The sequence below is a fragment of the Notothenia rossii genome (assembly GCF_949606895.1).
Source record: "Notothenia rossii genome assembly, chromosome: 1".
In the NCBI taxonomy this organism is placed as follows: domain Eukaryota; kingdom Metazoa; phylum Chordata; class Actinopteri; order Perciformes; family Nototheniidae; genus Notothenia; species Notothenia rossii.
Genome location: NC_136912.1, coordinates 406,237 through 421,626, shown reverse-complemented (window position 1 = coordinate 421,626; position 15,390 = coordinate 406,237). Strand labels below are relative to the sequence as shown.

Here is a 15,390-nt window from a genome sequence, read left to right as displayed (position 1 = left end):
AATGAGAGGCTGGAGATACTTTCACAGCTATATAAAACAGATGATAGAGGATTTAATGACCGGTTTAACTTCCTGTCAGAAACCAGTATGCTAACGCTAATAATGGAGAGTATGCTAATTACATGGGATCATTGGTATTTATAGGGTTAGTCTTCACTGGGATTGCCTTTGACCACTAGATCTCTGCTTCATGCACCTGTGTGTGATGGACAGCTGTAGAGAGTAACGTGGTGTGTTCAAGTGTAGTGAGTAACGTGGTTTGTTCAGGTGGAGTGAGTAACGTGGTGTGTTCAGGCGTAGAGAGTAACGTGGTGTGTTCAGGTGTAGTGAGTAACGTGGTGTGTTCAGGTGTAGTGAGTAACGTGGTGTGTTCAGGTGTAGTGAGTAACGTGGTGTGTTCAGGTGTAGTGAGTATCGTGGTGTGTTCAGGTGTAGTGAGTAACGTGGTTTGTTCAGGTGTAGAGAGTAACGTGGTGTGTTCAGGTGTAGTGAGTAACGTGGTGTGTTCAGGTGTAGTGAGAAACGTGGTGTGTTCAGGTGTAGTGAGTAACGTGGTGTGTTCAGGTGTAGTGAGTAACGTGGTGTGTTCAGGTGTAGTGAGTTACATGGTGTGTTCAGGTGTAGTGAGTAACATGGTGTGTTCAGGTGTAGAGAGTAACGTGGTGTGTTCAGGTGTAGTTTGTTACGTGGTGTGTTCAGGTGTAGTGAGTTACGTGATGTGTGTTCAGGTTTAGTTTGTTACGTGGTGTGTTCAGGTGTAGTGAGTTACGTGGTGTGTTCAGGTGTAGTGAGTAACGTGGTGTGTTCAGGTGTAGTGAGTTACGTGGTGCGTTCAGGTGTAGTGAGTAACGTGGTGTGTTCAGGTGTAGTGAGTTAAGTGGTGCGTTCAGGTGTAGAGAGTAACGTGGTGTGTTCAGGTGTAGTGAGTAACGTGGTGTGTTCAGGTGTAGTGAGTAACGTGGTGTGTTCAGGTGTAGTGAGTAACGTGGTGTGTTCAGGTGTAGTGAGTAACGTGGTGTGTTCAGGTGTAGAGAGTAACGTGGTGTGTTCAGGTGTAGTGAGTAACGTGGTGTGTTCAGGTGTAGTGAGTAACGTGGTGTGTTCAGGTGTAGTGAGTTAAGTGGTGTGTTCAGGTGTAGAGAGTAACGTGGTGTGTTCAGGTGTAGTGAGTAACGTGGTGTGTTCAGGTGTAGTGAGTAACGTGGTGTGTTCAGGTGGAGTGAGTAACGTGGTGTGTTCAGGTGTAGAGAGTAACGTGGTGTGTTCAGGTGTAGTGAGTTACGTGGTGTGTTCAGGTGTAGTGAGTAACGTGGTGCGTTAAGGTGTAATGAGTAACGTGTTGTGTTCAGGTGTAGTGAGTTACGTGGTGCGTTCAGGTGTAGTGAGTAACGTGGTGTGTTCAGGTGTAGTGAGTTACGTGGTGTGTTCAGGTGTAGAGAGTAACGTGGTGCGTTCAGGTGTAGAGAGTTACGTGGTGTGTTCAGGTGTAGTGAGTTACGTGGTGCGTTCAGGTGTAGTGAGTTACGTGGTGTGTTCAGGTGTAGAGAGTAACGTGGTGTGTTCAGATGTAGAGAGTAACGTGGTGTGTTCAGGTGTAGTGAGTTACGTGGTGTGTTCAGGTGTAGAGAGTAACGTGGTGTGTTCAGGTGTAGTGAGTAACGTGGTGTGTTCAGGTGTAGTGAGTTACGTGGTGTGTTCAGGTGCAGTGAGTAACGTGGTGTGTTCAGGTGTAGTGAGTTACGTGGTGCGTTCAGGTGTAGTGAGTAACGTGGTGTGTTCAGGTGTAGTGAGTTACGTGGTTCGTTCAGGTGTAGTGAGTAACGTGGTGTGTTCAGGTGTAGTGAGTTACGTGGTGCGTTCAGGTGTAGAGAGTAACGTGGTGCGTTCAGGTGTAGAGAGTTACGTGGTGTGTTCAGGTGTAGTGAGTAACGTGGTGCGTTCAGGTGTAGTGAGTTACGTGGTGCGTTCAGGTGCAGTGAGTAACGTGGTGTGTTCAGGTGTAGTGAGTTACGTGGTGCGTTCAGGTGTAGTGAGTAACGTGGTGTGTTCAGGTGTAGTGAGTTACGTGGTGCGTTCAGGTGTAGTGAGTAACGTGGTGTGTTCAGGTGTAGAGAGTAAGGTGGTGTGTTCAGGTGTAGTGAGTAACGTGGTGTGTTCAGGTGTAGTGAGTAACGTGGTGCGTTCAGGTGTAGTGAGTTACGTGGTGTGTTCAGGTGTAGTGAGTAACGTGGTGCGTTCAGGTGTAGTGAGTTACGTGGTGCGTTCAGGTGTAGTGAGTTACGTGGTGTGTTCAGGTGTAGTGAGTAACGTGGTGTGTTCAGGTGTAGTGAGTTACGTGGTGTGTTCAGGTGTAGTGAGTAACGTGGTGCGTTCAGGTGTAGTGAGTAACATGGTGTGTTCAGGTGTAGTGAGTAACGTGGTGTGTTCAGGTGTAGAGAGTAACGTGGTGTGTTCAGGTGTAGTGAGTAACGTGGTGTGTTCAGGTGTAGTGAGTAACGTGGTGTGTTCAGGTGTAGTGAGTAATGTGGTGTGTTCAGGTGTAGTGAGTAACGTGGTGCGTTCAGGTGTAGAGAGTAACGTGGTGCGTTCAGGTGTAGAGAGTTACGTGGTGTGTTCAGGTGTAGTGAGTTACTTGGTGCATTCAGGTGTAGAGAGTAACGTGGTGTGTTCAGGTGTAGAGAGTAACGTGGTGTGTTCAGGTGTAGAGAGTAAGGTGGTGTGTTCAGGTGTAGTGAGTAACGTGGTGTGTTCAGGTGTAGTGAGTAACGTGGTGCGTTCAGGTGTAGTGAGTTACGTGGTGTGTTCAGGTGTAGTGAGTAACGTGGTGTGTTCAGGTGTAGTGAGTTACGTGGTGTGTTCAGGTGTAGTGAGTAACGTGGTGCGTTCAGGTGTAGTGAGTAACATGGTGTGTTCAGGTGTAGTGAGTAACGTGGTGTGTTCAGGTGTAGAGAGTAACGTGGTGTGTTCAGGTGTAGTGAGTAACGTGGTGTGTTCAGGTGTAGTGAGTAACGTGGTGTGTTCAGGTGTAGTGAGTAACGTGGTGTGTTCAGGTGTAGTGAGTAACGTGGTGCGTTCAGGTGTAGAGAGTAACGTGGTGCGTTCAGGTGTAGAGAGTTACGTGGTGCGTTCAGGTGTAGTGAGTTACTTGGTGCATTCAGGTGTAGAGAGTAACGTGGTGTGTTCAGGTGTAGAGAGTAACGTGGTGTGTTCAGGTGTAGAGAGTAAGGTGGTGTGTTCAGGTGTAGTGAGTAACGTGGTGTGTTCAGGTGTAGTGAGTAACGTGGTGCGTTCAGGTGTAGTGAGTTACGTGGTAGGTTCAGGTGTAGTGAGTAACGTGGTGTGTTCAGGTGTAGTGAGTTACGTGGTGTGTTCAGGTGTAGTGAGTAACGTGGTGCGTTCAGGTGTAGTGAGTAACATGGTGTGTTCAGGTGTAGTGAGTAACGTGGTGTGTTCAGGTGTAGAGAGTAACGTGGTGTGTTCAGGTGTAGTGAGTAACGTGGTGTGTTCAGGTGTAGTGAGTAACGTGGTGCGTTCAGGTGTAGTGAGTAACGTGGTGTGTTCAGGTGTAGTGAGTTACGTGGTGCGTTCAGGTGTGGTGAGTTACGTGGTGCGTTCAGGTGTAGTGAGTAACGTGGTGCGTTCAGGTGTAGAGAGTTACGTGGTGCGTTCAGGTGTAGTGAGTAACGTGGTGCGTTCAGGTGTGGTGAGTTACGTGGTGTGTTCAGGTGTAGTGAGTAACGTGGTGCGTTCAGGTGTGGTGAGTTACGTGGTGTGTTCAGGTGTAGTGAGTTACGTGTTGTGTTCAGGTGTAGTGAGTAATGTGGTGTGTTCAGGTGTAGAGAGTAACGTGGTGTGTTCAGGTGTAGTGAGTAACGTGGTGTGTTCAGGTGTAGTGAGTAACGTGGTGCGTTCAGGTGTAGTGAGTAATGTGGTGTGTTCAGGTGTAGTGAGTAACGCGGTGTGTTCAGGTGTAGAGAGTAACGTGGTGCGTTCAGGTGTAGTGAGTAACGTGGTGTGTTCAGGTGTAGTGAGTAACGCGGTGTGTTCAGGTGTAGAGAGTAACGTGGTGTGTTCAGGTGTAGAGAGTAACGTGGTGCGTTCAGGTGTAGAGAGTAACGTGGTGTGTTCAGGTGTAGAGAGTTACGTGGTGTGTTCAGGTGTAGAGAGTAACGTGGTGTGTTCAGGCGTAGTGAGTAATGCTGCTGTGTCCAGGACGAAGGAGGGTGGAGCGGTGAAGCTGTGGGATCAGGAGATGAAACGCTGCAGAGCCTTCCAGCTGGAGACGGGTCAGCCGGTGGAGAACGTGAGGTCTGTCTGCAGGGGGAAGGTACGGCTCTTCATCATCATGCAGCAGCTACAGAGGAGACATGGACATGAGAGACTGGAGTCCTCCTCCAGCAGAGCAACATGAATACATAGAACTGATACAAATAGAAGAGTCTACAAGTAGATGGAATGTGAGATATAGATAAATCATTAGCACGAAGCAGATGAATGTGTATGGGTGTTCCTCTCAGAGTTCAGGTGTCTCATGGTCCTATGTGGGATGAAACTGTCTCTGAGTCTGGTAGGGTTAGTCCTGATGCTCCTCCCTCTGAGGACCCCCTGTTGAGACCGTGTGAGTCCAGAGGTGCTCCTGACCTCCTCTCTGTCCTTAGGGGAAGATCCTGGTGGGCACGAAGGATGGGGAGATCATCGAGGTGGGGGAGAAGAACGCCGCCTCCAACACCATGATCAACGGCCACACTCAGGGGGGCATCTGGGGGCTCGCCGCCCACCCCTTCAAAGACGTCTTCATCTCCGCCAGCGACGACGGCACCATCCGCATCTGGGACCTGGCCGACAAGGTCTGTGTTCTTTATCAGGTTCCCCGTCCTCAGAGATGCCAATAGTACACACATCCTTTACACAAGTAGAAGTACACACATCCTTTACTCAGGTAGAAGTACACATCCTTTACTCAAGTAGAAGTACACACATCCTGTACTCAAGTAGAAGTACACATCCTTTACTCAAGTAGAAGTACACACATCCTGTACTCAAGTAGAAGTACACATCCTTTACTCAAGTAGAAGTACACACATCCTTTACTCAAATAGAAGTACACACATCCTGTACTCAAGTAGAAGTACACATCCTTTACTCAAGTAGAAGTACACATCCTTTACTCAAGTAGAAGTACACACATCCTGTACTCAAGTAGAAGTACACATCCTTTACTCAAGTAGAAGTACACACATCCTGTACTCAAGTAGAAGTACACACATCCTGTACTCAAGTAGAAGTACACACATCCTGTACTCAAGTAGAAGTACACATCCTTTACTCAAGTAGAAGTACACACATCCTGTACTCAAGTAGAAGTACACACATCCTGTACTCAAGTAGAAGTACACACATCCTGTACTCAAGTAGAAGTACACACATCCTTTACTCAGGTAGAAGTACACGCATCCTTTACTCAGGTAGAAGTACACACGTCCTGTACTCAAGTAGAAGTACACACATCCTTTACTCAAGTAGAAGTACACACATCCTGTACTCAGGTAGAAGTACACGCATCCTTTACTCAAGTAGAAGTACACACATCCTGTACTCAAGTAGAAGTACACACGTCCTGTACTCAAGTAGAAGTACACACGTCCTGTACTCAAGTAGAAGTACACACATCCTTTACTCAAGTAGAAGTACACACATCCTGTACTCAGGTAGAAGTACACACATCCTTTACTCAAGTGGAAGTACACACGTCCTGTACTCAAGTAGAAGTACACACATCCTTTACTCAGGTAGAAGTACACACATCCTGCACTCAAGTAGAAGTACACACATCCTGTACTCAAGTAGAAGTACACGCATCCTTTACTCAAGTAGAAATACACACATCCTGTACTCAAGTAGAAGTACACACAGATCTCTTGCTAATCAGGTTTATTGCCAAGTAGGTTTGCACATACAAGGAATTGGCTGTGGTGTACTATTGTGCACAAACACAGTAATAGGAATTAAGTACAAAAAGATTATCAAAACCTTTTTCTTTATATTAAAAACATATTTTGAATTAAAATATATGAAAATCATGTACAATAAAAATATGAAAAATACTGTGTGCAGTATATCAGAGATGTATCTTTATTGTTTGTTTTTGTTCAACATGTGAGAAGTAGAAAGTACAGGTATTTGAGTTCAACATGTAAGAAGTAGAAAGTACAGGTATTTGTGTTCAACATGTAAGAAGTAGAAAGTACAGGTATTTGAGTTCAACATGTAAGAAGTAGAAAGTACAGGTATTTGAGTTCAACATGTAAGAAGTAGAAAGTACAGGTATTTGTGTTCAACATGTAAGAAGTAGAAAGTACAGGTATTTGTGTTCAACATGTAAGAAGTAGAAAGTACAGGTATTTGTGTTCAACATGTGAGAAGTAGAAAGTACAGGTATTTGTGTTCAACATGTAAGAAGTAGAAAGTACAGGTATTTGTGTTCAACATGAGAGAAGTAGAAAGTACAGGTATTTGAGTTCAACATGTAAGAAGTAGAAAGTACAGGTATTTGTGTTCAACATGTAAGAAGTAGAAAGTACAGGTATTTGTGTTCAACATGTGAGAAGTAGAAAGTACAGGTATTTGAGTTCAAAATGTAAGAAGTAGAAAGTACAGGTATTTGAGTTCAAAATGTAAGAAGTAGAAAGTACAGGTATTTGAGTTCAACATGTAAGAAGTAGAAAGTACAGGTATTTGAGTTCAACATGTAAGAAGTAGAAAGTACAGGTATTTGAGTTCAAAATGTAAGAAGTAGAAAGTACAGGTATTTGAGTTCAAAATGTAAGAAGTAGAAAGTACAGGTATTTGAGTTCAACATGTAAGAAGTAGAAAGTACAGGTATTTGAGTTCAACATGTAAGAAGTAGAAAGTTCAGGTATTTGAGTTCAACATGTAAGAAGTAGAAAGTACAGGTATTTGTGTTCAACATGTGAGAAGTAGAAAGTACAGGTATTTGAGTTCAACATGTAAGAAGTAGAAAGTACAGGTATTTGTGTTCAACATGTAAGAAGTAGAAAGTACAGGTATTTGAGTTCAACATGTAAGAAGTAGAAAGTACAGGTATTTGTGTTCAACATGTAAGAAGTAGAAAGTACAGGTATTTGAGTTCAACATGTGAGAAGTAGAAAGTACAGGTATTTGTGTTCAACATGTAAGAAGTAGAAAGTACAGGTATTTGAGTTCAACATGTAAGAAGTAGAAAGTACAGGTATTTGAGTTCAACATGTAAGAAGTAGAAAGTACAGGTATTTGAGTTCAACATGTAAGAAGTAGAAAGTACAGGTATTTGAGTTCAACGTGTAAGAAGTAGAAAGTACAGGTATTTGAGTTCAACATGTGAGAAGTAGAAAGTAAAAAGTGGTCAGAAAAATAAGTAGTGGAGTAAAGTACTGATACCAGAGAAATGTACTTAAGTGCAGTAACAACGTATTTGTACTCCACTACTTCCACCTCTGCCATTAGCACTAGCATGAGCTATTCTTCCGGTCCTCACACAAAACATACATAAAACAAATCGGCTCATAATTTCATGTAATTTAAAGTGTTATATGAAATGAAAACTAAAATGGTCGTCCAACGTTAGGCCATCAGAAGGCCAAACAGACAAATACAAAGAAGTTGACATAATAATAACACATGGAGACGAGCAACTGAAGTCCTCCTCCAACAGAGCCACATGAATACACTGTGTGGGGTGGGTTCAGCACTGCTCCTCTGGAGAGGGTCCACGCTCTGAACACCACCACCCGCCCACATGGAGGCTGACGCTCTGTATGTTGACAGGAGAGGAACCTGAGGAACCAGAACGTTGAGTTCAGTCGCAGCGACTTCAAAGCTGCTGCTGCTGCCGAGAGGACATGATGAGTTAGACAAAGAAACACGATCTGGATGCAAAGTCCTGTCAGATCTTTTCTGAGTGCGTCCTGCTCCGTGTGGGACAGAGTCTCTGACAGCTGCTCCGTGTGGGACAGAGTCTCTGACAGCTGCTCCGTGTGGGACAGAGTCTCTGACAGCTGCTCCGTGTGGGACAGAGTCTCTGACAGCTGCTCCGTGTGGGGACAGAGTCTCTGACAGCTGCTCCGTGTGGGACAGAGTCTCTGACAGCTGCTCCGTGTGGGACAGAGTCTCTGACAGCTGCTCCGTGTGGGACAGAGTCTCTGACAGAGTCTCTGACAGCTGCTCCGTGTGGGACAGAGTCTCTGACAGCTGCTCCGTGTGGGACAGAGTCTCTGACAGCTGCTCCGTGTGGGACATAGTCTCTGACAGAGTCTCTGACAGCTGCTCCGTGTGGGACAGAGTCTCTGACAGGGAGACATCAGAGACCATTTACACCACAGCAGGAGGTCGCCCTATCACAGACCCAAACACCGATCAGATGCCCCCCCTCCCTGGAAAGAGACTCTCTCTTTACACAAAGGGGACACGTGTCTCTTCTACATCAACACATGTCCCCTCTGTGTAAAGAGACTCTCTCTTTACACAGAGGGGACACGTGTCTCTTCTAGATCAACACGTGTCCCCTCTGTGTAAAGAGACTCTCTCTTTACACAGAGGGGACACGTGTCTCTTCTAGATCAACACGTGTCCCCTCCCTGGAAAGAGACTCTCTCTTTACACAGAGGGGACACGTGTCTCTTCTACATCAACACGTGTCCCCTCTGTGTAAAGAGACTCTCTCTTTACACAGAGGGGACACGTGTCTCTTCTAGATCAACACGTGTCCCCTCCCTGGAAAGAGACTCTCTCTTTACACAGAGGGGACATGTGTCTCTTCTACATCAACACGTGTCCCCTCTGTGTAAAGAGACTCTCTCTTTCCAGGGAGGGGACACGTGTCTCTTCTACATCAACACGTAGAAGAGACATATTGCATTTACTTACAGACTGTCTTTTCTTAAAGAGGGAGAAACGGTGTCTGTATGGAAGAGTTCCTCACATGTTGTTGTTGTTGTTGTTGTTGTTGTGTTGGGAAGAGTTCCTCACATGTTGTTGTTGTTGTTGTTGTGTTGGGAAGAGTTCCTCACATGTTGTTGTTGTTGTTGTTGTGTTGGGAAGAGTTCCTCACATGTTGTTGTTGTTGTTGTTGTTGTTGTGTTGGGAAGAGTTCCTCACATGTTGTTGTTGTTGTTGTGTTGTCAGAAACTGCTGAACAAGGTGAGTCTGGGCCACCCCGCTAAGTGCACGTCCTACAGTCCTAACGGGGAGATGGTTTCCATCGGGATGGAGAACGGAGAGTTCATCGTTCTGCTCGTCAACTCTCTGACCGTGTGGGGCAAGAAGAGAGACCGCAGCGCCGCCATCCAGGACATCAGGTGCACTATCTACTCTATCTACTGTGGATCTATAGATCTATATATGTATATATCTGAGGGTTAATGTGCCATCAAGGACATCAGGTGCACTATCTACTCTATCTACTGTGGATCTATAGATCTATATATGTATATATCTGAGGGTTAATGTGCCATCAAGGACATCAGGTGCACTATCTACTCTATCTACTGTGGATCTATAGATCTATAGATCTATATATCTGAGGGTTAATGTGCCATCAAGGACACCAGAGGCCTGTACTACGAAGCTGGTTCAACCTAACCTGGATATGTTTGAGTTAGCCGGTTGGCCTAATCCAAAACATACGCGCTCTCTCTAAACTGACCTACGACGCTGGTTATCAAGTGGATCACTCAAGCCAGCCGTGTCCTATCTAGTTAGGAGCGCGTTCACATGAAAGGGGTGGTATCTGGAGCATTCGACCAATCACAAACATGGAGAAGCGTACTGACAGCGCAGCGTCATACTTCCTGAATGAAAAGTCAACTATAATATTAGACATATGAAGAAGTTAAACTTTAAACATCCATGAAATAAACACTTGATCCAGGATCAAAGCCACATAGCTGCACCTGCAAGGTGAATACAGCTGGTAACAGAACAAGTGTTTGAATGCGTACATGAACAGGTTTATGATATCACTGCCCCGTCTAAGACACCATCTGACTTTCATTACATTTGACTCCAGTGTTTCCTCAACTTAATGTGTTGCTTCAAATAATCCTTCTGCATCCAGTATGTGACACTGTGAGTGTTGCACGGCCAGATACGGCTCAGCTGACTCAGATAAGGAGATGATACATTATGATGTGATATGCCGCGGACTGTACTTAATGTTACTCTGATCCGGTTACTTATGTTGTGGCAGATATTTAAGTAAGCTTTCTTAACGCTAATGTTCTAATAGTCAGATTGCTCTGAAGATGGGAGGTGATATTCTATTAATGTTCACGTTCACACAGTCGCTGATTTTTGCCGGCCGTCTTTCCTGCAACGGCAGCTTTTCTGTATTTCCTTTCTCCTGTAATATGACTTGATCGCTTTAAACTCCGCACACTGAGCTCTGATTGGTCAGCAGGCAGTGCTTTCACTGAGTTGAGCTCTTAGCCTGCAACCTAACCTGCTCCGGGGCAGGTTACCGCTCAGCATCAGTTACCATGGAGATCTAGCCTGCTAAAAAGAGAACCAGCTTCGTAGGACCGGAAACCCAGAGTTTACCTGAAGTTAGCCGCTAAGAGAACATCCTGCTTCGTAGTACAGGCCTCTGGTGCTCTATCTACTGTGGATCTATATATCTGAGGGATAATGTGCGTATGGTATTCTAAAGAGCAGAAATGAGGAAAAAGCTGAAAGACTGAACCCACGGATTAATAAGTGATAACAGATGCACATATAACTTTATACACTACTTTCCTGCAGTGTCCTGATGGGGGCGCTGTTTAACCCTCTCAGTATATGATACACTGTATATCATGTGATATACACTGTATATCACATGATATACCTGTATACACTGTATATCCAGGTTCAGTCCTGATAACCGGTTCCTGGCGGTGGGTTCTCTGGAGAGTGCGGTGGATTTCTACGACCTGTCTCTGGGCCCGGCTCTGAACCGGGTCGGATACTGCAAGGACCTCCCGGGCTCCGTGCTACAGGTGGACTTCTCTGCTGACAGCAAGCACATCCAGGTGGAGACCCCCAGCATTCCCCCATTCCCAATCACAACATAAAGGTGTCTGTGTGTGTGTGTGTGTGTGTGTGTGTGTGTGTGTGTCTGTGTGTGTGTGTGTGTGTGTGTGTGTGTGTGTGTGTGTGTGTGTGTGTGTGTGTGTGTGTGTGTGTGTGTGTGTGTGTGTGTGTGTGTGTGTGTGTGTGTGTGTGTGTGTGTGTGTGTGTGTGTGTGTGTGTGTGTGTGTGTTCCAGGTGTCTTTATGAGAGTGTGTGTGTGTTCCAGGTGTCCTGCAGCAGCTACACCCGGCAGGTGCACCAGGTTCCCTCAGGTAAGCTGCTTGAGCCCTCACTGTGGGAGAGGATCACCTGGAGCACCTGGACCAGCGTTCTGGGGGAGGAGGTTCTGGGGGTGTGGCCCAGGAGCTCAGAGAGAGCCGAGGTGAACTGTGGCTGCGTGTCTCACTCCGGACTCAGCCTGGCCACCGGGGACGACTTTGGGCTCATCAAGCTGTTCCAGTTCCCCTGCAGCGATAAGTTTGTGAGTGGAACCAATCCTCTGACCTGTGCACAGTCTTCTCCCCCTGTACAATGGCTCCTCCCCTCTGTACCTGCTCCTTAACTACAGGCTCCTCCCCTCTGTACCTGCCCCTAACTATAGGCCCCTCCCATCTGTACCTCCCATATGTACCTCCCCCTTTACTATAGGCCCCTCCCCTCTTTACATGCCCCTAACTATAGGCTCCTCCCCTCTGTACCTGCTCCTTAACTACAGGCCCCTCCCCCTCTACTATAGGCCCCTCCCCTATGTACCTCCCCTAACTACAGGCTCCTCCCCTCTGTACATCCCATCTGTACCTCCCACTAACTACTGGCCCCTCCCCTCTGTACATAACCCTAACTACAGGTCCCTCCCCACCTCCCCCTAACTATAGAACCCTCCCCTCTGTACCTCCCATCTGTACCTCCCCCTAACTACTGGCCCCTCCCCTCTGTACATAACCCTAAGTACAGGTCCCTCCCCACCTCCCCCTAACTATAGAACCCTCCCCTCTGTACCTCGCCCAACTAGAGGCTCCTCCCCTCTGTACCTAACCCTAACTACAGGCCCCTCCCCCAACTACAGGCCCCTCCCCTATGCACCTCCCCTAACTACAGGCCCCTCTCCTTAACTATAGGCCCCTCCCCTATGTATATCCCCCTAACGACAGGCCCCTCCCATCTGCACCTCCCCCTAACTACAGGCTCCTCCCCTTTGTCTTCAGGCCAAACACAAGAGGTATTTCGGCCATTCGGCTCACGTCACTAACGTTCGGTTCTCCTGTGACGACAAGTTCCTGATTAGTGCTGGAGGAAGTGACTGCAGGTACACACACACACACACACACACACACACACACACACACACACACACACAGACACACAGACAGACAGACAGACAGACAGACAGACAGACAGACAGACAGACAGACAGACAGACAGACAGACAGACAGACACAGACAGACACAGACAGACAGACAGACTTGATGGAGTGTGTGTGTGTGTGTGTGTGTGTGTGTGTGTGTGTGTGTAGGACCCTGTAACTGTAATAATGTGCGTCCCTAACTCCCTAAATCAAATTGTCATCATCAACATAAATCTCTGGTGATGAAGTGTTACCTGTTCACCTGTACAGAGTTCACCTGTACACAGTTCACCTGTACAGAGTTCACCTGTACTGAGTTCACCTGTACTGAGTTCACCTGTACAGAGTTCACCTGTACACAGTTCACCTGTACAGAGTTCACCTGTACTGAGTTCACCTGTACTGAGTTCACCTGTACTGAGTTCACCTGTACACAGTTCACCTGTACACAGTTCACCTGTACAGAGTTCACCTGTACTGAGTTCACCTGTACACAGTTCACCTGTACAGAGTTCACCTGTACACAGTTCACCTGTACTGAGTTCACCTGTACTGAGTTCACCTGTACAGAGTTCACCTGTACAGAGTTTACCTGTACACAGTTCACCTGTACAGAGTTCACCTGTACACAGTTCACCTGTACAGAGTTCACCTGTACACAGTTCACCTGTACAGAGTTCACCTGTACACAGTTCACCTGTACACAGTTCACCTGTACTGAGTTCACCTGTACTGAGTTCACCTGTACAGAGTTCACCTGTACACAGTTCACCTGTACTGAGTTCACCTGTACTGAGTTCACCTGTACAGAGTTTACCTGTACACAGTTCACCTGTACTGAGTTCACCTGTACTGAGTTCACCTGTACACAGTTCACCTGTACTGAGTTCACCTGTACAGAGTTCACCTGTAAAAAGTTCACCTGTACAGAGGTCACCTGTACAGAGTTCACCTGTACTGAGTTCACCTGTACACAGTTCACCTGTAATCTCAGGTGTTTCTCTGCCTGCAGTTTGTTTGTCTGGAGATGTCAGTGAGACGCTGCAGAAAGGAAGTGACCCGCGGGATGGATCCGGCGACTTCCTGTTCCTCCAGAAGAATTCAAATATAATGTGAAGAGTTTTTATATCAGTGTGTGTGTGTGTGTGTGTGTGTGAGTGTGTGTGTGTCAGTGTGAGTGTGTGTGTGTGTGTGTGTGTGTCAGTGTGTGTGTGTGTGTGTGTGTGTGTGTGTGTGTGTGTGTGTGTGTGTGTGTGTGTGTGTGTGTGTGTGTGTGTGTGTGTGTGTGTGTGTCAGTGTGTGTGTGTGTGTGTGTGTGTGTGTGTGTGTGTGTGTGTGTGTGTGTCAGTGTGTGTGTGTGTGTGTGTGTGTGTGTGTGTGTGTGTGTGTGTGTGTGTGTGTGTGTGTGTGTGTGTGTGTGTGTGTGTGTGTGTGAGTGAGTGTGTGTGTCAGTGTGTGTCTCAGTGTGTGTGTGTGTGTGTGTGTGTGTGTGTGTGTGTGTGTGTCAGTGTGTGTGTCAGTGTGTGTGTGAGTGTGTGTGTCAGTGTGTGTGTCAGTGTGTGTGTGTGTGAGTGTGTGTGTCAGTGTGTGTGTGTGTGTGTCAGTGTGTGTGTGTGTGTGTGTGTGTGTGTGTGTGTGTGTGTGTGTCAGTGTGTGTGTGTGTGTGTGTGTGTGTGTGTGTGTGTGTGTGTGTGTGTGTGTGTGTGTCAGTGTGTGTGTGTGTGTGTGTGTGTGTGTGTGTGTGTGTGTGTGTGTGTGTGTGTGTGTGTGTGTGTGTGTGTGTGTGTGTGTGAGTGAGTGTGTGTGTCAGTGTGTGTCTCAGTGTGTGTGTGTGTGTGTGTGTGTGTGTGTGTGTCAGTGTGTGTGTCAGTGTGTGTGTGAGTGTGTGTGTCAGTGTGTGTGTCAGTGTGTGTGTGTGTGAGTGTGTGTGTCAGTGTGTGTGTCAGTGTGTGTGTGTGTCAGTGTGTGTGTCAGTGTGTGTGTCAGTGTGTGTGTCAGTGTGTGTGTCAGTGTGTGTGTGTCAGTGTGTGTGTCAGTGTGTGTGTCAGTGTGTGTCAGTGTGTGTGTCAGTGTGTGTGTCAGTGTGTGTGTGTGTGTGTGTGTGTGTGTGTGTGAGTGTGTGTGTCAGTGTGTGTGTGTCAGTGTGTGTGTGTGTGTCAGTGTGTGTCAGTGTGTGTGTCAGTGTGTGTGTCAGTGTGTGTGTGTGTGTGTGTGAGTGTGTGTGTGTCAGTGTGTGTGTGTGTGTGTGTGTGTCAGTGTGTGTGTCAGTGTGTGTCAGTGTGTGTGTCAGTGTGTGTGTCAGTGTGTGTGTGTGTGTGTGTGTGTGTGTGTGTGTGTGTGTGTGTGTGTGTGTGTGTCAGTGTGTGTGTCAGTGTGTGTGTCAGTGTGTGTGTGTGTGTGTGTGTGTGTGTGTGTGTGTGTGTGTGTGTGTCAGTGTGTGTGTCAGTGTGTGTGTGTGTGTGTGTGTGTGTGTGTGTGTGTGTGTGTGTGTGTGTGTGTGTGTGTGTGTGTGTGTGTCAGTGTGTGTGTCAGTGTGTGTGTCAGTGTGTGTGTGTGTGTGTGTGTGTGTGTGTGTGTGTGTGTGTGTGTCAGTGTGTGTGTCAGTGCCTTCACTCTGACCAAACATTGGATAAACGTTATTTAAATGGTGGTGCTACAAACATCAGGGGGATTTGTTTGTTTTCTGTACTGTAATAAAGTAAACAACAGCAAGACGTGAACATGGTGCTACCTCAGGATGAAGTACTAACAGGTCGATCAGTGATGATGGTTCATATCAATGTGTTACTCTAACAGACATTATTATGGGATGTTATGAACATCTCACACACAGCTCAGTGACGTTAAAGATGCTCGTATGTTTTGATGTAGCTAACGTCGAGCTAACGTCTGCTTGTTAATGGGAGGGAGCCTAATGTAGCATGTTAGCTTTCTCAACTTT

At 46.7% G+C, this 15,390-nt stretch overlaps 1 protein-coding gene across 5 annotated transcripts in view; it reads left to right on the top strand.

Moving 5' to 3' along the window:
* LOC307043640 (echinoderm microtubule-associated protein-like 6) overlaps positions 1 to 13,882 on the top strand; it is a 72,158-nt gene extending 58,276 nt beyond the window's left edge. For 3 of the 5 annotated variants that reach the window (XM_079688232.1, XM_079688231.1, XM_079688230.1), the window contains 7 exons: positions 4,213 to 4,327; positions 4,659 to 4,847; positions 9,181 to 9,353; positions 10,901 to 11,063; positions 11,330 to 11,584; positions 12,309 to 12,409; positions 13,462 to 13,882. In XM_079688232.1, the coding sequence (XP_079544358.1) occupies positions 4,213 to 4,327; positions 4,659 to 4,847; positions 9,181 to 9,353; positions 10,901 to 11,063; positions 11,330 to 11,584; positions 12,309 to 12,409; positions 13,462 to 13,486 (1,021 nt within the window). In that variant the 3' untranslated portion in view covers positions 13,487 to 13,882. Of the gene's footprint in view, positions 1 to 4,212; positions 4,458 to 4,658; positions 4,848 to 9,180; positions 9,354 to 10,900; positions 11,064 to 11,329; positions 11,585 to 12,308; positions 12,410 to 13,461 lie in introns of those variants that run through there. The other 2 variants (XR_013809425.1, XM_079688233.1) reach the window with 2 other exon arrangements.
* The last annotated feature ends 1,508 nt before the right edge of the window (positions 13,883 to 15,390 follow it).